The sequence below is a fragment of the Scyliorhinus torazame genome, chromosome 10, assembly GCF_047496885.1.
Source record: "Scyliorhinus torazame isolate Kashiwa2021f chromosome 10, sScyTor2.1, whole genome shotgun sequence".
Taxonomy (NCBI): Eukaryota; Metazoa; Chordata; class Chondrichthyes; order Carcharhiniformes; family Scyliorhinidae; genus Scyliorhinus; species Scyliorhinus torazame.
In genome coordinates, this window is record NC_092716.1 from 111,108,488 (window position 1) to 111,121,543 (window position 13,056).

The following is a 13,056-nucleotide window of genomic DNA, read 5'->3' on the forward strand; positions in this document are numbered from 1 at the left end:
GCAGGAACAGGAATGGTGCTAAGCTTCTTGAATGTTACTGGAGCTGCCTTCATCCAGGCAAGTGGAGAGTATTCCATCACATTCCAGACTTGTTCCCTGTAGATGCTGGGTAGGCTTTGGGGAGGCAGGGGTATTTGCAGTATTTATTTTATATGGCTGATTGAGTTCAGTTTCTGGTCATTTGGTAAACTTCAGGATGTTTATGATGAGGGCTATCGTGATGGTAATGCTGTTCAACATCAAGGGGCGATAGTTAGATTATTTTTGGAGGCAGCCATTACCTAGCACTTGTGTGGCACAAATTTCACAATTATCTGCCCGAGTTTATAAAATATTCAACCCATAACAGCCTATTTGCCACTGAGAACTGAAATGGCAGCGTCACTCAGAGAGGTTTCATGATGGCTGGTAAGTGATTTGACCAATACATGCAGGTGCCTTTCTGGGTTTGAGGCTGAGGCACATGGTTGATTTGAAGTAAAAGCAATTTGGAACTTGAAGGGGTGATTTTGACAGTACAGCACTTGTATTGTTTGATCTGTCTCACAGGGATCGCTCGAATAGTGGAGACTCACCAGCCCATCGTCGAAACGTACTATGGTCCTGGGCGATTGTACACACTTATTAAATACCTACAGGTGGAGTGTGATCAACAAGCTGAAAAAGTAGTGGATAAGTTCATTCAGCAGAGGGATTACCACAGAAAGGTAAGTCAGAGCTCCTTTATCTCTGTATGAAGACATTTTTGCTTTGTGTTGTTTTGTAGGGTCCCCTCTATGCTTTCTGTTGGCCCTGCGTGGGTTTCCTCCGGGTGCTCTGATTTCCTCCCACAGTCCAAAGATGGGCAAGTTAGGTGGATTGGCGAGGCCAAATTGTTCCAGGGTGGGGGATTGGACCTGGGTAGCTCTTTCAGAGAGCCAGAGCAGACTTAATGGGCCGAATGGCCTCCTGCACTGTAGGGATTTTATGACATCTATGAGGAAGTTATCATTGATTGATGCAACAGAAAATGAGTCTATTCAGCCCAACGTGCCTCTTTGAAAGAGCTATCCAATTAGTCACATGCCACTGGCATTTCCACAAAGGTGTACAAATTGTTTCCCTTCTAGTATTCCTCCAATCCCTTTCAAAAGTTATTATTAAATCAGTTTCAACCACCCTTTCAGACAGTGCATTCCAAATTGTAAAAACTTGCTTACCAAAAGTAAATTCTCACCTGCTCACCGTTGCAAATCCAAAATCAATTAACCATGATAGCAGCACAGTGCTGGCCATGGTCACGCCACAGTAATTGAGTGTTAAGGGGGAGCAACGGGTCATTGAACAGTGCCTGTTGGGGATGTGTGCAGATCTGAGTCTTGGAGATGAGTGCAGATCTGAGTCTTGGAGAGGAGTGCAGATCTGAGTCTTGGAGAGGAGTGCAGATCTGAGTCTTGGAGAGGAGTGCAGATCTGAGTCTTGGAGATGAGTGCAGATCTGAGACTTGGAGATGAGTGCAGATCTGAGACTTGGAGATGAGTGCAGATCTGAGTCTCAGAGATGAGTGCAGATCTGAGTCGCAGAGATGAGTGCAGATCTGAGTCTCAAGAGATGAGTGCAGATCTGTGTCTCGGAGATGAGTGCAGATCTGAGCCTCGGAGCTGAGTGCAGATCTGAGCCTCGGAGATGAGTGCAGATCTGAGCTTCGGAGATGAGTGCAGATCTTAGCCTCGGAGATGAGTGCAGATCTGAGCCTCGGAGATGAGTGCAGATCTGAGCCTCGGAGATGAGTGCAGATCTGAGCCTCGGAGATGAGTGCAGATCTGAGCCTCTGAGATGAGTGAAGATCTGAGTCTCGGAGATGAGTGCAGATCTGAGTCTCGGAGATGAGTGCAGATCTGAGTCTTGGATATGAGTGCAGATCTGAGTCTTGGAGATGAGTGCAGATCTGAGTCTTGGAGATGACTGCAGGTCTGAGTCTCGGAGAGGAGTGCGGATCTGAGTCTCGGAGAGGAGTGCGGATCTGAGTCTTGGAGAGGAGTGCAGATCTGAGTCTCGGACATGAGTGCAGATCTGAGTCTCGGAGATGAGTGCAGATCTGAGTCTCGGAGATGAGTGCAGATCTGAGTCTCGGAGATGAGTGCAGATCTGAGTCTCGGAGATGAGTGCAGATCTGAGTCTCGGAGATGAGTGCAGATCTGAGTCTTGGAGATGAGTGCAGATCTGAGTCTTGTAAAGCACAATAGCACAGTGATTAGCACAGTTGCTTCACAGCTCCAGGGACCCAAGTTCGATTCCCGGCTTGGGTCACTGTCTGTGCGGAGTCTGCACGTTCTCCCCGTGTCTGCGTGCATTTCCTCCGGGTGCTCTGGTTTCCTCCCACAGCCAAAAGATGTGCAGATAGGTGGATTGGCCATGATAAATTGCCCTTTGTGTCCAAAAAAAAAGGTTAAGCTGTGGTTACTGGGTTATGGGGAAAGGGTGGAGGTGTGGGCGTATGCAGGGTGCTCCTTCCAAGAGCCGGTGCAGGCTCGAGGGGCTGAATGGCCTCCTGCACTGTCAATTATAAGATTCTATGAGTGCAGATCTGAGTCTCAGAGATGAGTGCAGATCTGAGTCTCAGAGATGAGTGCAGATCTGAATCTGAGATGTATGCAGATCTGAGTCGCAGAGATGAGTGCAGATCTGAGTCTCAAGAGATGAGTGCAGATCTGTGTCTTGGAGATGAGTGCAGATCTGAGCCTCAGGGATGAGTGCAGATCTGAGCCTCGGAGATGAGTGCAGATCTGAGTCTCCGAGATGAGTGCAGATCTGAGTCTCCGAGATGAGTGCAGATCTGAGTCTCCGAGATGAGTGAAGCTCTGAGTCTCCGAGATGAGTGCAGATCTGAGTCTCCGAGATGAGTGCAGATCTGAGTCTCCGAGATGGGTGCAGATCTGAGTCTCCGAGATGAGTGCAGATCTGAGTCTCGGAGATGAGTGCAGATCTGAGTCTCGGAGATGAGTGCAGATCTGAGTCTCGGAGATGACTGCAGGTCTGAGTCTCGGAGATGACTGCAGGTCTGAGTCTTGGAGATGACTGCAGGTCTGAGTTTCGGAGATGAGTGCGGATCTGAGTCTCGGAGAGGAGTGCGGATCTGAGTCGGAGAGGAGTGCGGATCTGAGTCTCGGAGAGGAGTGCGGATCTGAGTCGGAGAGGAGTGCGGATCTGAGTCTCGGAGAGGAGTGCGGATCTGAGTCTCGGAGAGGAGTGCAGATCTGAGTCTTGGAGATGAGTGCAGATCTGAGTCTCGGAGATGAGTGTAGATCTGAGTCTCGGAGATGAGTGCAGATCTGAGTCTTGGAGATGAGTGCAGATCTGAGTCTTGTAAAGCACAATAGCACAGTGATTAGCACAGTTGCTTCACAGCTCCAGGGACCCAAGTTCGATTCCTGGCTTGGGTCACTGTCTGTGCGGAGTCTGCACGTTCTCCCCGTGTCTGCGTGCATTTCCTCCGGGTGCTCTGGTTTCTTTCCACAGCCAAAAGATGTGCAGATAGGTGGATTGGCCATGATAAATTGCCCTTAGTGTCCAAAAAAAAAAAGGTTAAGCTGTGGTTACTGGGTTATGGGGAAAGGGTGGAGGTGTGGGCGTATGCAGGGTGCTCCTTCCAAGAGCCGGTGCAGGCTCGAGGGGCTGAATGGCCTCCTGCACTGTCAATTATAAGATTCTATGAGTGCAGATCTGAGTCTCAGAGATGAGTGCAGATCTGAGTCTCAGAGATGAGTGCAGATCTGAATCTGAGATGTATGCAGATCTGAGTCTCAAGAGATGAGTGCAGATCTTAGTCTCGGAGATGAGTGCAGATCTGAGCCTCGGAGATGAGTGCAGATCTGAGCCTCGGAGATGAGTGCAGATCTGAATCTCCGAGATGAGTGCAGATCTGAGTCTCCGAGATGAGTGCAGATCTGAGTCTCCGAGATGAGTGCAGATCTGAGTCTCCGAGATGAGTGCAGATCTGAGTCTCCGAGATGAGTGCAGATCTGAATCTCCGAGATGAGTGCCGATCTGAATCTCCGAGATGATTTGGGCGGCATGTGGCACAGTGGTTAGCACTGGGACTGCGGCGCTGAGGACCCGGGTTCGAATCCCGGCTCTGGGTCACTGTCCGTGTGGAGTTTGCACATTCTCCCCATGTCTGCGTGGGTTTCGCCCCCACAACCCAAAGATGTGCAGGTTCGGTGGATTGGCCATGCTAAATTGCCCCTTAATTGGAAAAAGAAAAATAATTACCAAAAAATATTTCGGGGCAGCACGGTAGCCTTGTGGATAGCACAATTGCTTCACAGCGCCAGGATCCCAGGTTCGATTCCCGGCTTGGGTCACTGTCTGTGCGGAGTCTGCACGTTCTCCCCGTGTCTGCGTGGGTTTCCTCCGGGTGCTCCGGTTTCCCCCCACAGTCCAAAGATGTGCAGGGTAGGTGGATTGGCCATGATAAATTGCCCTTAGTGTCCAAAATTGCCCTTAGTGGTGGGTGGGGTTACTGGGTTATGGGGATCGGATAGAGGTGTGGCCTTGGGTAGGGTGCTCTTTCCAAGAGCCGGTGCAGACTCGATGGGCTGAATGGCCTCCTTCTGCACTGTAAATTCTATGTTCTATGTTCTCTGAGTGCAGATCTGAGTCTCCGAGATGAGTGCAGATCTGAGTCTCCGAGATGAGTGCAGATCTGAGTCACCGAGATGAGTGCAGATCTGAGTCTCCGAGATGAGTGCAGATCTGATGTAAATGGTGTGAAAAATGTTACTGCTGGAAACCACAGAGGCACACGTTCGAATGGGATAACACCATTTTTTTCGGTGTATTTCAGTCAATTGACCGCAAGTTAAAAAGTAAAGGCCAGGGAGAGTCACTGCCATTTCCCCCTCAGTTTTTGCCTCTTCTCCTGAGTGTTAGTTTGCTGGTACTGTTAACATTGAAAGACCTTGCTCAAGGTCACTGTTAATGCAGGATTTTACTTATAATTGTTATCTAATCACCTATGTTGAGAATTGTGTATGTTGTGGCTCGGTTTAGGCATTCTATAATGGCAGGCTAGATTCACACAACCGTCAAAATAAATATTGGGCTGGTTATGGGTTTAAGAGCTCAAATAATAGACAATATTTCTGCCCTCTTCCTTTTTAGCTCAAGTATACTGGGTTATCTTTAGTACCTTTGTCTCCCACCGAGCATAACTAACGTGATGCAGGCTAGAGATCCAACCCTGTGACCATCTGGTTAGTATCTCACCACACACCGCACCATGCCATCATGGAAGAGGACCCGTTTATATCCCCTCTGTCATTAATGAACTGTTGGGTAATGGCAGCTTGTGGGATAGAAATCTTAACTTTTGGTTCCTTGTCAACTATATATGTATGTCTTCTACAAATAGTTTGATTGAGCTTTCTCTTGGCAATCTGGTGTTGTATTCTTTTGGCTAGGTGTGCTGCATATTTTTTTCTATGTCCAACACTACAGATGACTGTCTGTCTTCTCGGGTAAATTCCCAAGAGCAGCCATACTCTGGGATCTTGCCCGCATGGCCAGATGTTCAAATCTGAATAACAACGAGCTACTTGACTTTATGGACCAATGCAGTTGGGTTCAGCCTTATCCTCAAAGTGTAGTAATCCTGTTTCTCTTCTGCCGGCCCCAGTTCAGGCCAGTTGCAGAATCTGCACTAAAACGGTTTAATGCAGTATGATGTGCCATGGACCATTCTTTCCCCAGGAAGGCAGGCAGGGACCGCAACCCTATAAAATGTCTGCCGGGAGGTTTGCGCGTGTGGGCTGACCTATTTTTTACTTCCATTGTTTTCTATCCCACGAAAAGGCAACTAACCTCCAGTTGGCAGTGGTTAAGCCATCCCTTTCTGTGAAATAAACCTGCATCTAACCTCATCGGCACAAAGGTGTGAATCAATGACCTGGTGCTAATTCTGGTTTGAGAGTTATTATTTGCAATTGGATCCTTACTTTCAATGCCTGTGTTACATGCAAAACAAACATTGACTTCATTCATTTTGTGGCTTTGCAGTTCCAACGAGTGCAGAACAGTATGATGAGAAGCTTAACAATGGATAAGATAGAGCCCAGGTATGAATGTACTCTTGAGTAGCTATAAACTGATGTGGATACTGTTTGTTGTTCATTATCTTCTCTTTCTTTTGACAAATGATGGGTCTGAATTTCTTCTGAAGGCTTGATTCATGGGTACTGATGCAATCCAGTAGCTTACTCTTCTCTTATGAACCCAGGCATCAAGTGCTGACAGTGTAATTTGACCATTGAAGGCATAAAAGGAGGACATTCAGCCCCACATGTCCATGTTAACCAACTCAATGCATACCGCTCCTCTGCTCCTTCCCCATAGCCTTACAAGAAAATTCCCGACATAATTTATCCAATTCTCTTTTGAGTATTGTTAAATCTGATTCCACCTTTCAGTAGTGCATTCCAAAAATGTTTTCTCACCAGTGGTTCTTTTGCTAACCACCTTAAACCTGTGATTTCTTATTTTCTCCTGATTTATACTATCAAATCCTTCATGGTTTTAAAAACCTCGCTTGAAACCCCTCTTAACCTCGGCTCTAAGGAGAGCATTTCCGGCTTCGATGGTCTCTCCACATAACTGTAGGGGCTGGTTTAGCACACTGGGCTAAACAGTTGGGTTCTAATGCAGAACAAGGCAGCAGCGCGGGTTCAATTCCAGTACCGGCCCCGGCCTCCTCGAACAGGCGGCGGAGTGTGGCGACTAGGGGCTTTTCACAGTAACTTCATTGAAGCTTACCTGTGACAACAAGTGATTTTTATTATTATTATTAGTCCCTGATCATTGGTAATATTCTAATAAAACTTCTCTACGCCTGGCAAATAGGTCCTTCAGGACCTGGGCAGCTCAGTCAGTAGTGGTGCTACCAAGCCAGACTTGGTTATGGACATTGAAGTCCCTCACCCAGAGTACATACCCACCCTCAGTGTTTCCTCCAAGTGATGTTCAACATGATGAGTATTGATTCTTCAACTGAGGGAGGATGGTAGGTGGTAAACAGATTTACTTGCCCACAATTTGCCTGATTCCAGGAGATTCATGGAGTCCGAAGGCAATGTTGAGTACTCCCAGGGCAACTCCCCCTGACTGCATACTACTGTGCCACTGGCTCTGCTGGGGTTGTCCTGTCTGTCGGGCAGGACATACCCAGAGATGGCGATGGTTGTGTTGCTTCAAGTAACAGCCTGAACTGGTCACACTAATAGAATCATACCTTATAAGGGCAGCACGATGCTGCCTCATGGCCCCGAGGTCGCAGTTACGATCCCGGCCCTGGGTCACTGTCCGTGTGGTGTTTGCATATTCTCCCCATGTTTGCGTAGGTTTCACCACCACAACGCAAAGATGTGCCGGGTAGGTGGATTGGCCACGCTAAATTGCCCCTTAATTGGAAAAAATTAATTGGACACTGTAAAATAAAAAATAAAAAACTCATAGCCAATGTCCGAGATACCTACACCTCCTCCTGAGGTCCCCTGCATTAAGTTGCCAGTCTTCAGCCAATTTCATTCACTCCACGTGACATTAATAAATGGCTGAAGGCACCCGTTATGAGCAAAGGTTACGGGCACTGAAAACTTGTGCTCCAGAACTAGCTGCGCCCCTAAACAACCTGTTCCAGTACAGCTACAATACTGGCAAAACCCAGTAATGTGGAAAATTGCCCAGATATGTTCTATCCACGAAAAGCAGGACAAATCCAGCCTGGCAAATTACCGCCTCATCAGTCTCTTCGCATCGAAAATACATCATCAGCAAAGTGATGGAAAGTATTGTCAACAGTGTGATCAAGTGATACTTACACAGCAATGACCTGCTCACTGACACTTGGTTTGGGTTCCACTCGGGCTACTTGTCTTCTGACCTCGTTGCAGCTTTGGACCAAATATGGACAAAATAGCTGAATTCTAAATTGAGGTGAGAGTTACTGCCCTTAACTTCAAGGCAGCATTTGATTGAGGATGGCATCGATGAGCTCTAGCAAAACGGGAGTCAAGGGAAATAAGGGGGAAACATTGCACTGGTTGATGTCATCCTGGCACAAAAAAAGATGGTTGTGGTTGTTGGAGGCCAATTGCCTCAGTCCAAGGACATCACTGCAGGAGTTCCTCAGAGTAGTGTCTTAGGCCCAACCATCTTCAGCTGCTTCATTAATAGCCTTCCTTCCATCATAAGGTCAGAAGTGGGGATGTTTGCTGACAGTTGCACAACAATCACTACCATTCGCAACTCTTCTCCTGAAGCAGTCCATGTTCAAATGCAGCAAGAACTGGTCGAATAAGTGGCAAGTAACATTTGAGCCACCCAAGTGCCACGCAATGACCATCTCCAAACAGGAGAGAATCTAACCATCTCCCCATGACATTCAATGGCATTACCATCGCTGAATTTAACTTCATTGCAGTGTTAATGTAAGCCTGCTTGTGACACTAATAAAGATTGTTATTAACATCCTGGGGATTACCATTGACCAGAACCTGAACTGGACTAGGGCAGCACGGTGGCGCAGTGGGTTAGCCCTGCTGCCTCATGGCACCGAGGTCCCCGGTTCAATCCCGGCTCTGGGTCACTGTCCGTGTGGAGTTTGCACATTCTCCCCGTGTCTGCGTGGGTTTCGCCCCCACAACCCAAAGATGTGCAGGTTAGGTGGACTGCCCAAGCTAAAATTGCCCTTAAATTGGAAAACATTAATTGGGTACTCTAAATTTATAATAATAAAAAAATGAAGACTGTGGCTACAAAGGCACTGGAAATTCTGAGATGAGCAACTTACCACCAGATTCCCTGAAACTTGTCCAGAATCTACAAGGCACAAGTCAGGAGTGTGATGCAATATTCTTCACCTGGCCGAATGAGTGCGGCTCCAACAGCACTCAAGAAACTTAACACCATCCAGGACAAAGCAGCCCACTTGATCGGCATTCCATCCACCAACTTAAATAATCACTCCTTCCACCACAGACACATAGTGGCAGCAGGGTGTACAGTCTACAAGATACATCGCGGCAACACACCAAGGCTCCTTTGACAGCACCTTCCAAACCCATGACTTGTACCACTTAGGAGGCCAAAAACAACAGATGGCGCCACCTGCAAGATCCCCTCCAAGCCACAACCATCTTGACTTGTAACTATATCACTGTTCGTTCACTGTCAGAAGGTCAAAATCCTGGAGCTCCTTCCCTAACAGCACCGTGGGTGTACCCACATCACATGGACTGCAGCAGTTCAAGAAGTGACTCGCCACCACCTTTTGGTCGAACATCTTGAGCTGTCGCGGTCTATGTGATGTAGGTACACCAACAGTTCTTAAGAAGGCTGTTTGAGATTTATGACCCACATTTGCAGTGAATGAATGGTATTATAGTCCCAAGTCAGGATGGTGTGTGACTTGGAGTGGATCATGCAGCTGGTGGTGTTCCCATGTGTCTGCTGCCCTGTATACTTCCCTCCGCCACTGCCTGCTTTCATCCTGTTGGCTAATTTTGTATCCAAGCTGATATGTCCCTTTAATCCCATGGATTTTGCTGGCCTGTCTATTTTGCGGTACTTTGTCAAATGCTTTTTGAAAGTATGTAAACAACATCAGCTGCACTCTCCATTACTTGATCAAAGAACTCTGAAGTTAGTGAATGTTGTACCTAAATTTAACAAATTTGTAAAGAAATTACTGGTGTATACTTTTCAGAATTCCAAGAAATGTTGCTCCTGATTATTGGCTCTGAAACTATCACCGTTAGGCTGGTTCGTCTGTAGTTGTTGGGTTTATCCACTTTTTTTAAGCAGGGTGTAAATTTTGCAATTCACTACGGCCAATCCACCTAACCTGCACAACTTTGGGCGGTGGGAGGAAACCGGAGCACCCGGAGGAAACCCACGCAGACACGGGGAGAATGTGCAGACTCCGCACAGACAGTGACCCAGCGGGGAATCGAACCTGGGACCCTGGCGCTGTGAAGCTACAGTGCTATCCACTTGTGCTACCGTGCTGCCCTATGTCCAAGGTGGGGCCAGAGCCTCTGCAACATCCATGAATTCTCCCCTCCGTAATCTGGAAATCCTTCCATCTGGACCAGGTGGCATTTCTGCCACCCTTTTCAGTATCTCCTCTTCATTTATTTTTATCCTTTTCAGTATTGCTATTGCCTCATCCTTTATATCTGCATTGGCAGCTTTCTCCTCTACACATACATATATTAATTGTCTCTTTAATTTTCCATGTTTCTGAGTCACTGGACAATGATCAGAAATTGAATCAAGGCCGCCCTTTATCTCACTCTCTCAACAGCATGTCCTCTCCCACCCCCAAGAACTCTTTTTCATCCACCCCTCTGTTCAACCAGACTTGCTGGATAGTGATCAGCAATCAAATGCTTGCTGATATTTTGTTCTCTCCAGCCCAAGAGCACCTAAATACTTGCTGTAGGAGTGTTTTCAGAGAGTAAGTATTGAGCTGTCTTTTATGTGAGGCATTTCCCTTCTTAATTACGGATCAGTTAACACAGAGACTCAAGGAGACAGCAACTCTGGTTTAAACGGTTTTTATTTTCCAAGCTTGGTCAACGCACAAGGGAGAGCAATTTGGGGCAGTTCCAAATCAACTCTGCTTTACATCCCTTTTGGTTTAGCAATTATAGAAATTTCAAAAGTCAGTAACCCACCTCAGATGGGCGTGGGCCAGTCATTACTGCTATAGATTATATATATTGACTCGGGTAGCATGGGACTGCATGATCAGCTCATGGACAGTTGGGAACTTGTGCATGGTCTTCTGATGTTTCCAGACCCCCTTATCTACTGCCTTTGTTTCTTTGTATATACAATCCCCCCACCTTTGCCTTGTTCCTGACTGGAATCATTGTCTGCATTCACAATGGCTGTCTGGGGACTGCTGATAAGGGATGTTTTTGCTGAACAGGTTGTTTCTGTGTGAATCTGCCATCTAAAAAATGTGGCTAGGTTAGCTGGCTATGTCCCATTATGCCTCGCGGCCATTTCTCTGTTACTAAAGATTTGTATGGGTTAGAAGTATCTGTTTGGGTTAGAAAAAGGTGAGTTTTAAACCAGCTTTAGACAGTTTACTCAGGCTCTACTTGCAGCTGCAGCTTGTAATTAGCTAGTTGGATTAAGCCAGTTTTCAGAGGCTAGAGTTAGGCAGTATAAAAGTGGACAATCTTACAGTGCTGATTTTGTTTGCACTGGAGTGCTGACTTTGGGCTGCATTAGAGTGCTAAAGTAGGAGTTCGGTGACTGAGGGAGTTTGGTGAGGAGGGGGCATGGTGCTCCCTTAATTTCCTACATTTCCTCAAAGAGCGTGCGAGGAGCCGGGAGTTTACAAAGAGTGCAGCTGACTGGGAGCAGTGTCGGAGGGTGGAATTCCAGCTGGTTCACAGGGCAGAATCTCAGCTACATTCTGTAAGGTAAGAGTGGTGTTTTTTTGGGGGGGGGCAGCAAGCTATATTTGTATCATTCAGCAGAATCACCAATTTTAGAGGGTTCACTTGAGAGAGTAGCAGCAGTATATATATATATTTCAAGGTCCTAATGGGTGTATAATCTTTAGTTGTTTTTTCCTTTTAACTCTCTTTGGGAATTCAGATCAGAGGGGATGGAGACTAGGGCAGTTGCATGCGCCTCCCGTAGGATGTGGATGGTGACGGACACCACGAGTGTCCCCACTGACTACACATGCGGGAAGTGCAGTCAACTCCAGCTCCTCGGAGGCCACATTGGGGAACTGGAGCTGGATGAACTTCGGATCATCCGGGAGGCAGAGGGGGTGATAGAGAGGAGTTACAAGGAGGTAGCCACACCAAAGGTGCAGGACAAGAGTAGCTGGGTTACAGTCAGGGGAAGGAAAGGGAACAGGCAGACTGTGCAGCGATCCCCCGTGCCTGCTCCCCTTCAAAACAAGTATACCATTTTGGATGCTGTTTGGGGGGGCAGGAGGGGAACATACCAGGGGAAGGCCATAGTGGCCAGGTCTCTGGCACTGAGCCTGGCTCCTTGGCTCAGAAGGGAAGGGGGGAGAATAGAAAAGTGATAGTGATAGGAGACTCAATGGTTAGGGGAATGGATAGGAGATTCTGTGCTCGCGATCGAGACTCACGTAAGGTATGTTGCCTCCCTGGTGCCAGGGCCAGGGATGTCTAGGGTCGAGTCTACGGGATTGTTAAGGGGGAGGGGGAGCAAACAGAAGTCATGGTGCACATAGGCACCAATGACATAGCTAAGAAAAGGGATGAGGATCTAAAAAGTATTTTAGGGAGTTAGGTTGGAAGCTAAAGAGCAGGACGAGCAGAGTAATAATCTCAGGATTGCTACCGGTGCCACTTGCAAGTGAGGCAAGGAACAGAGAGCGAGTGCAGCTGAACCCGTGGCTACAGGGCTGGTGCAGGAGGGAAAGCTTCAGATATGTAGATAATTGGGATACCTTCTGGGGAAGATGGGACATGTACATGAAGGACGGGTTGCACCTAAACTGGAGGGGCACCAATATCCTGGGCGGGAGGTTTGCTAGAGCACTTCGGGAGAGTTTAAACTAGTTTGGCAGGGGATGGGAACCAGAGCTACGGATCAGAGGATAGGGTAGCTGTTGAACAAGCAGAAATAGTATGCAGCGAGTCTGTGAGGAAGGATGGACAGTTGATGGGGCAAAGTTGTACTCATTAGGATGGGTTAAAGTGTGTCTGTTTCAATGCAAGGAGTGTCAGGAATAAGGGAGATACGCTTAGAGCATGGATCAGTACTTGGAACTACGATGTTGTGGCCATTACAGAGACATGGATTTCACAGGGGCAGGAATAGTTGTTAGATGTTCCGGGGTTTAAATGTTTTAAGAAGATTAGGGAGTGAGGTAAAAGAGGAGGGGAAGTGGCACTGTTAATTAGGGAGTGCATCACAGGAGGTAGTCGAGGAGGGTTTGTCTACTGAGCCAGTATGGGTGAAAGTCAGAAACAAGAAAGGAGCAGTCACTTTATTGGGAGTTTTCTATAGACCCCCCAA

The 13,056-nt window shown here is 47.4% G+C and overlaps 1 protein-coding gene across 2 annotated transcripts in view; it reads left to right on the forward strand.

The window, feature by feature from the left end:
• Nucleotides 1-13,056, forward strand: part of cog4 (component of oligomeric golgi complex 4) — a 118,143-nt gene that overhangs the window by 35,717 nt on the left and 69,370 nt on the right. For both annotated transcript variants that reach the window (XM_072518605.1, XM_072518606.1), the window contains exons 7-8: nt 550-707; nt 6,037-6,095. In XM_072518605.1, the coding sequence (XP_072374706.1) occupies nt 550-707; nt 6,037-6,095 (217 nt within the window). The remainder of the gene's footprint in view (nt 1-549; nt 708-6,036; nt 6,096-13,056) is intronic.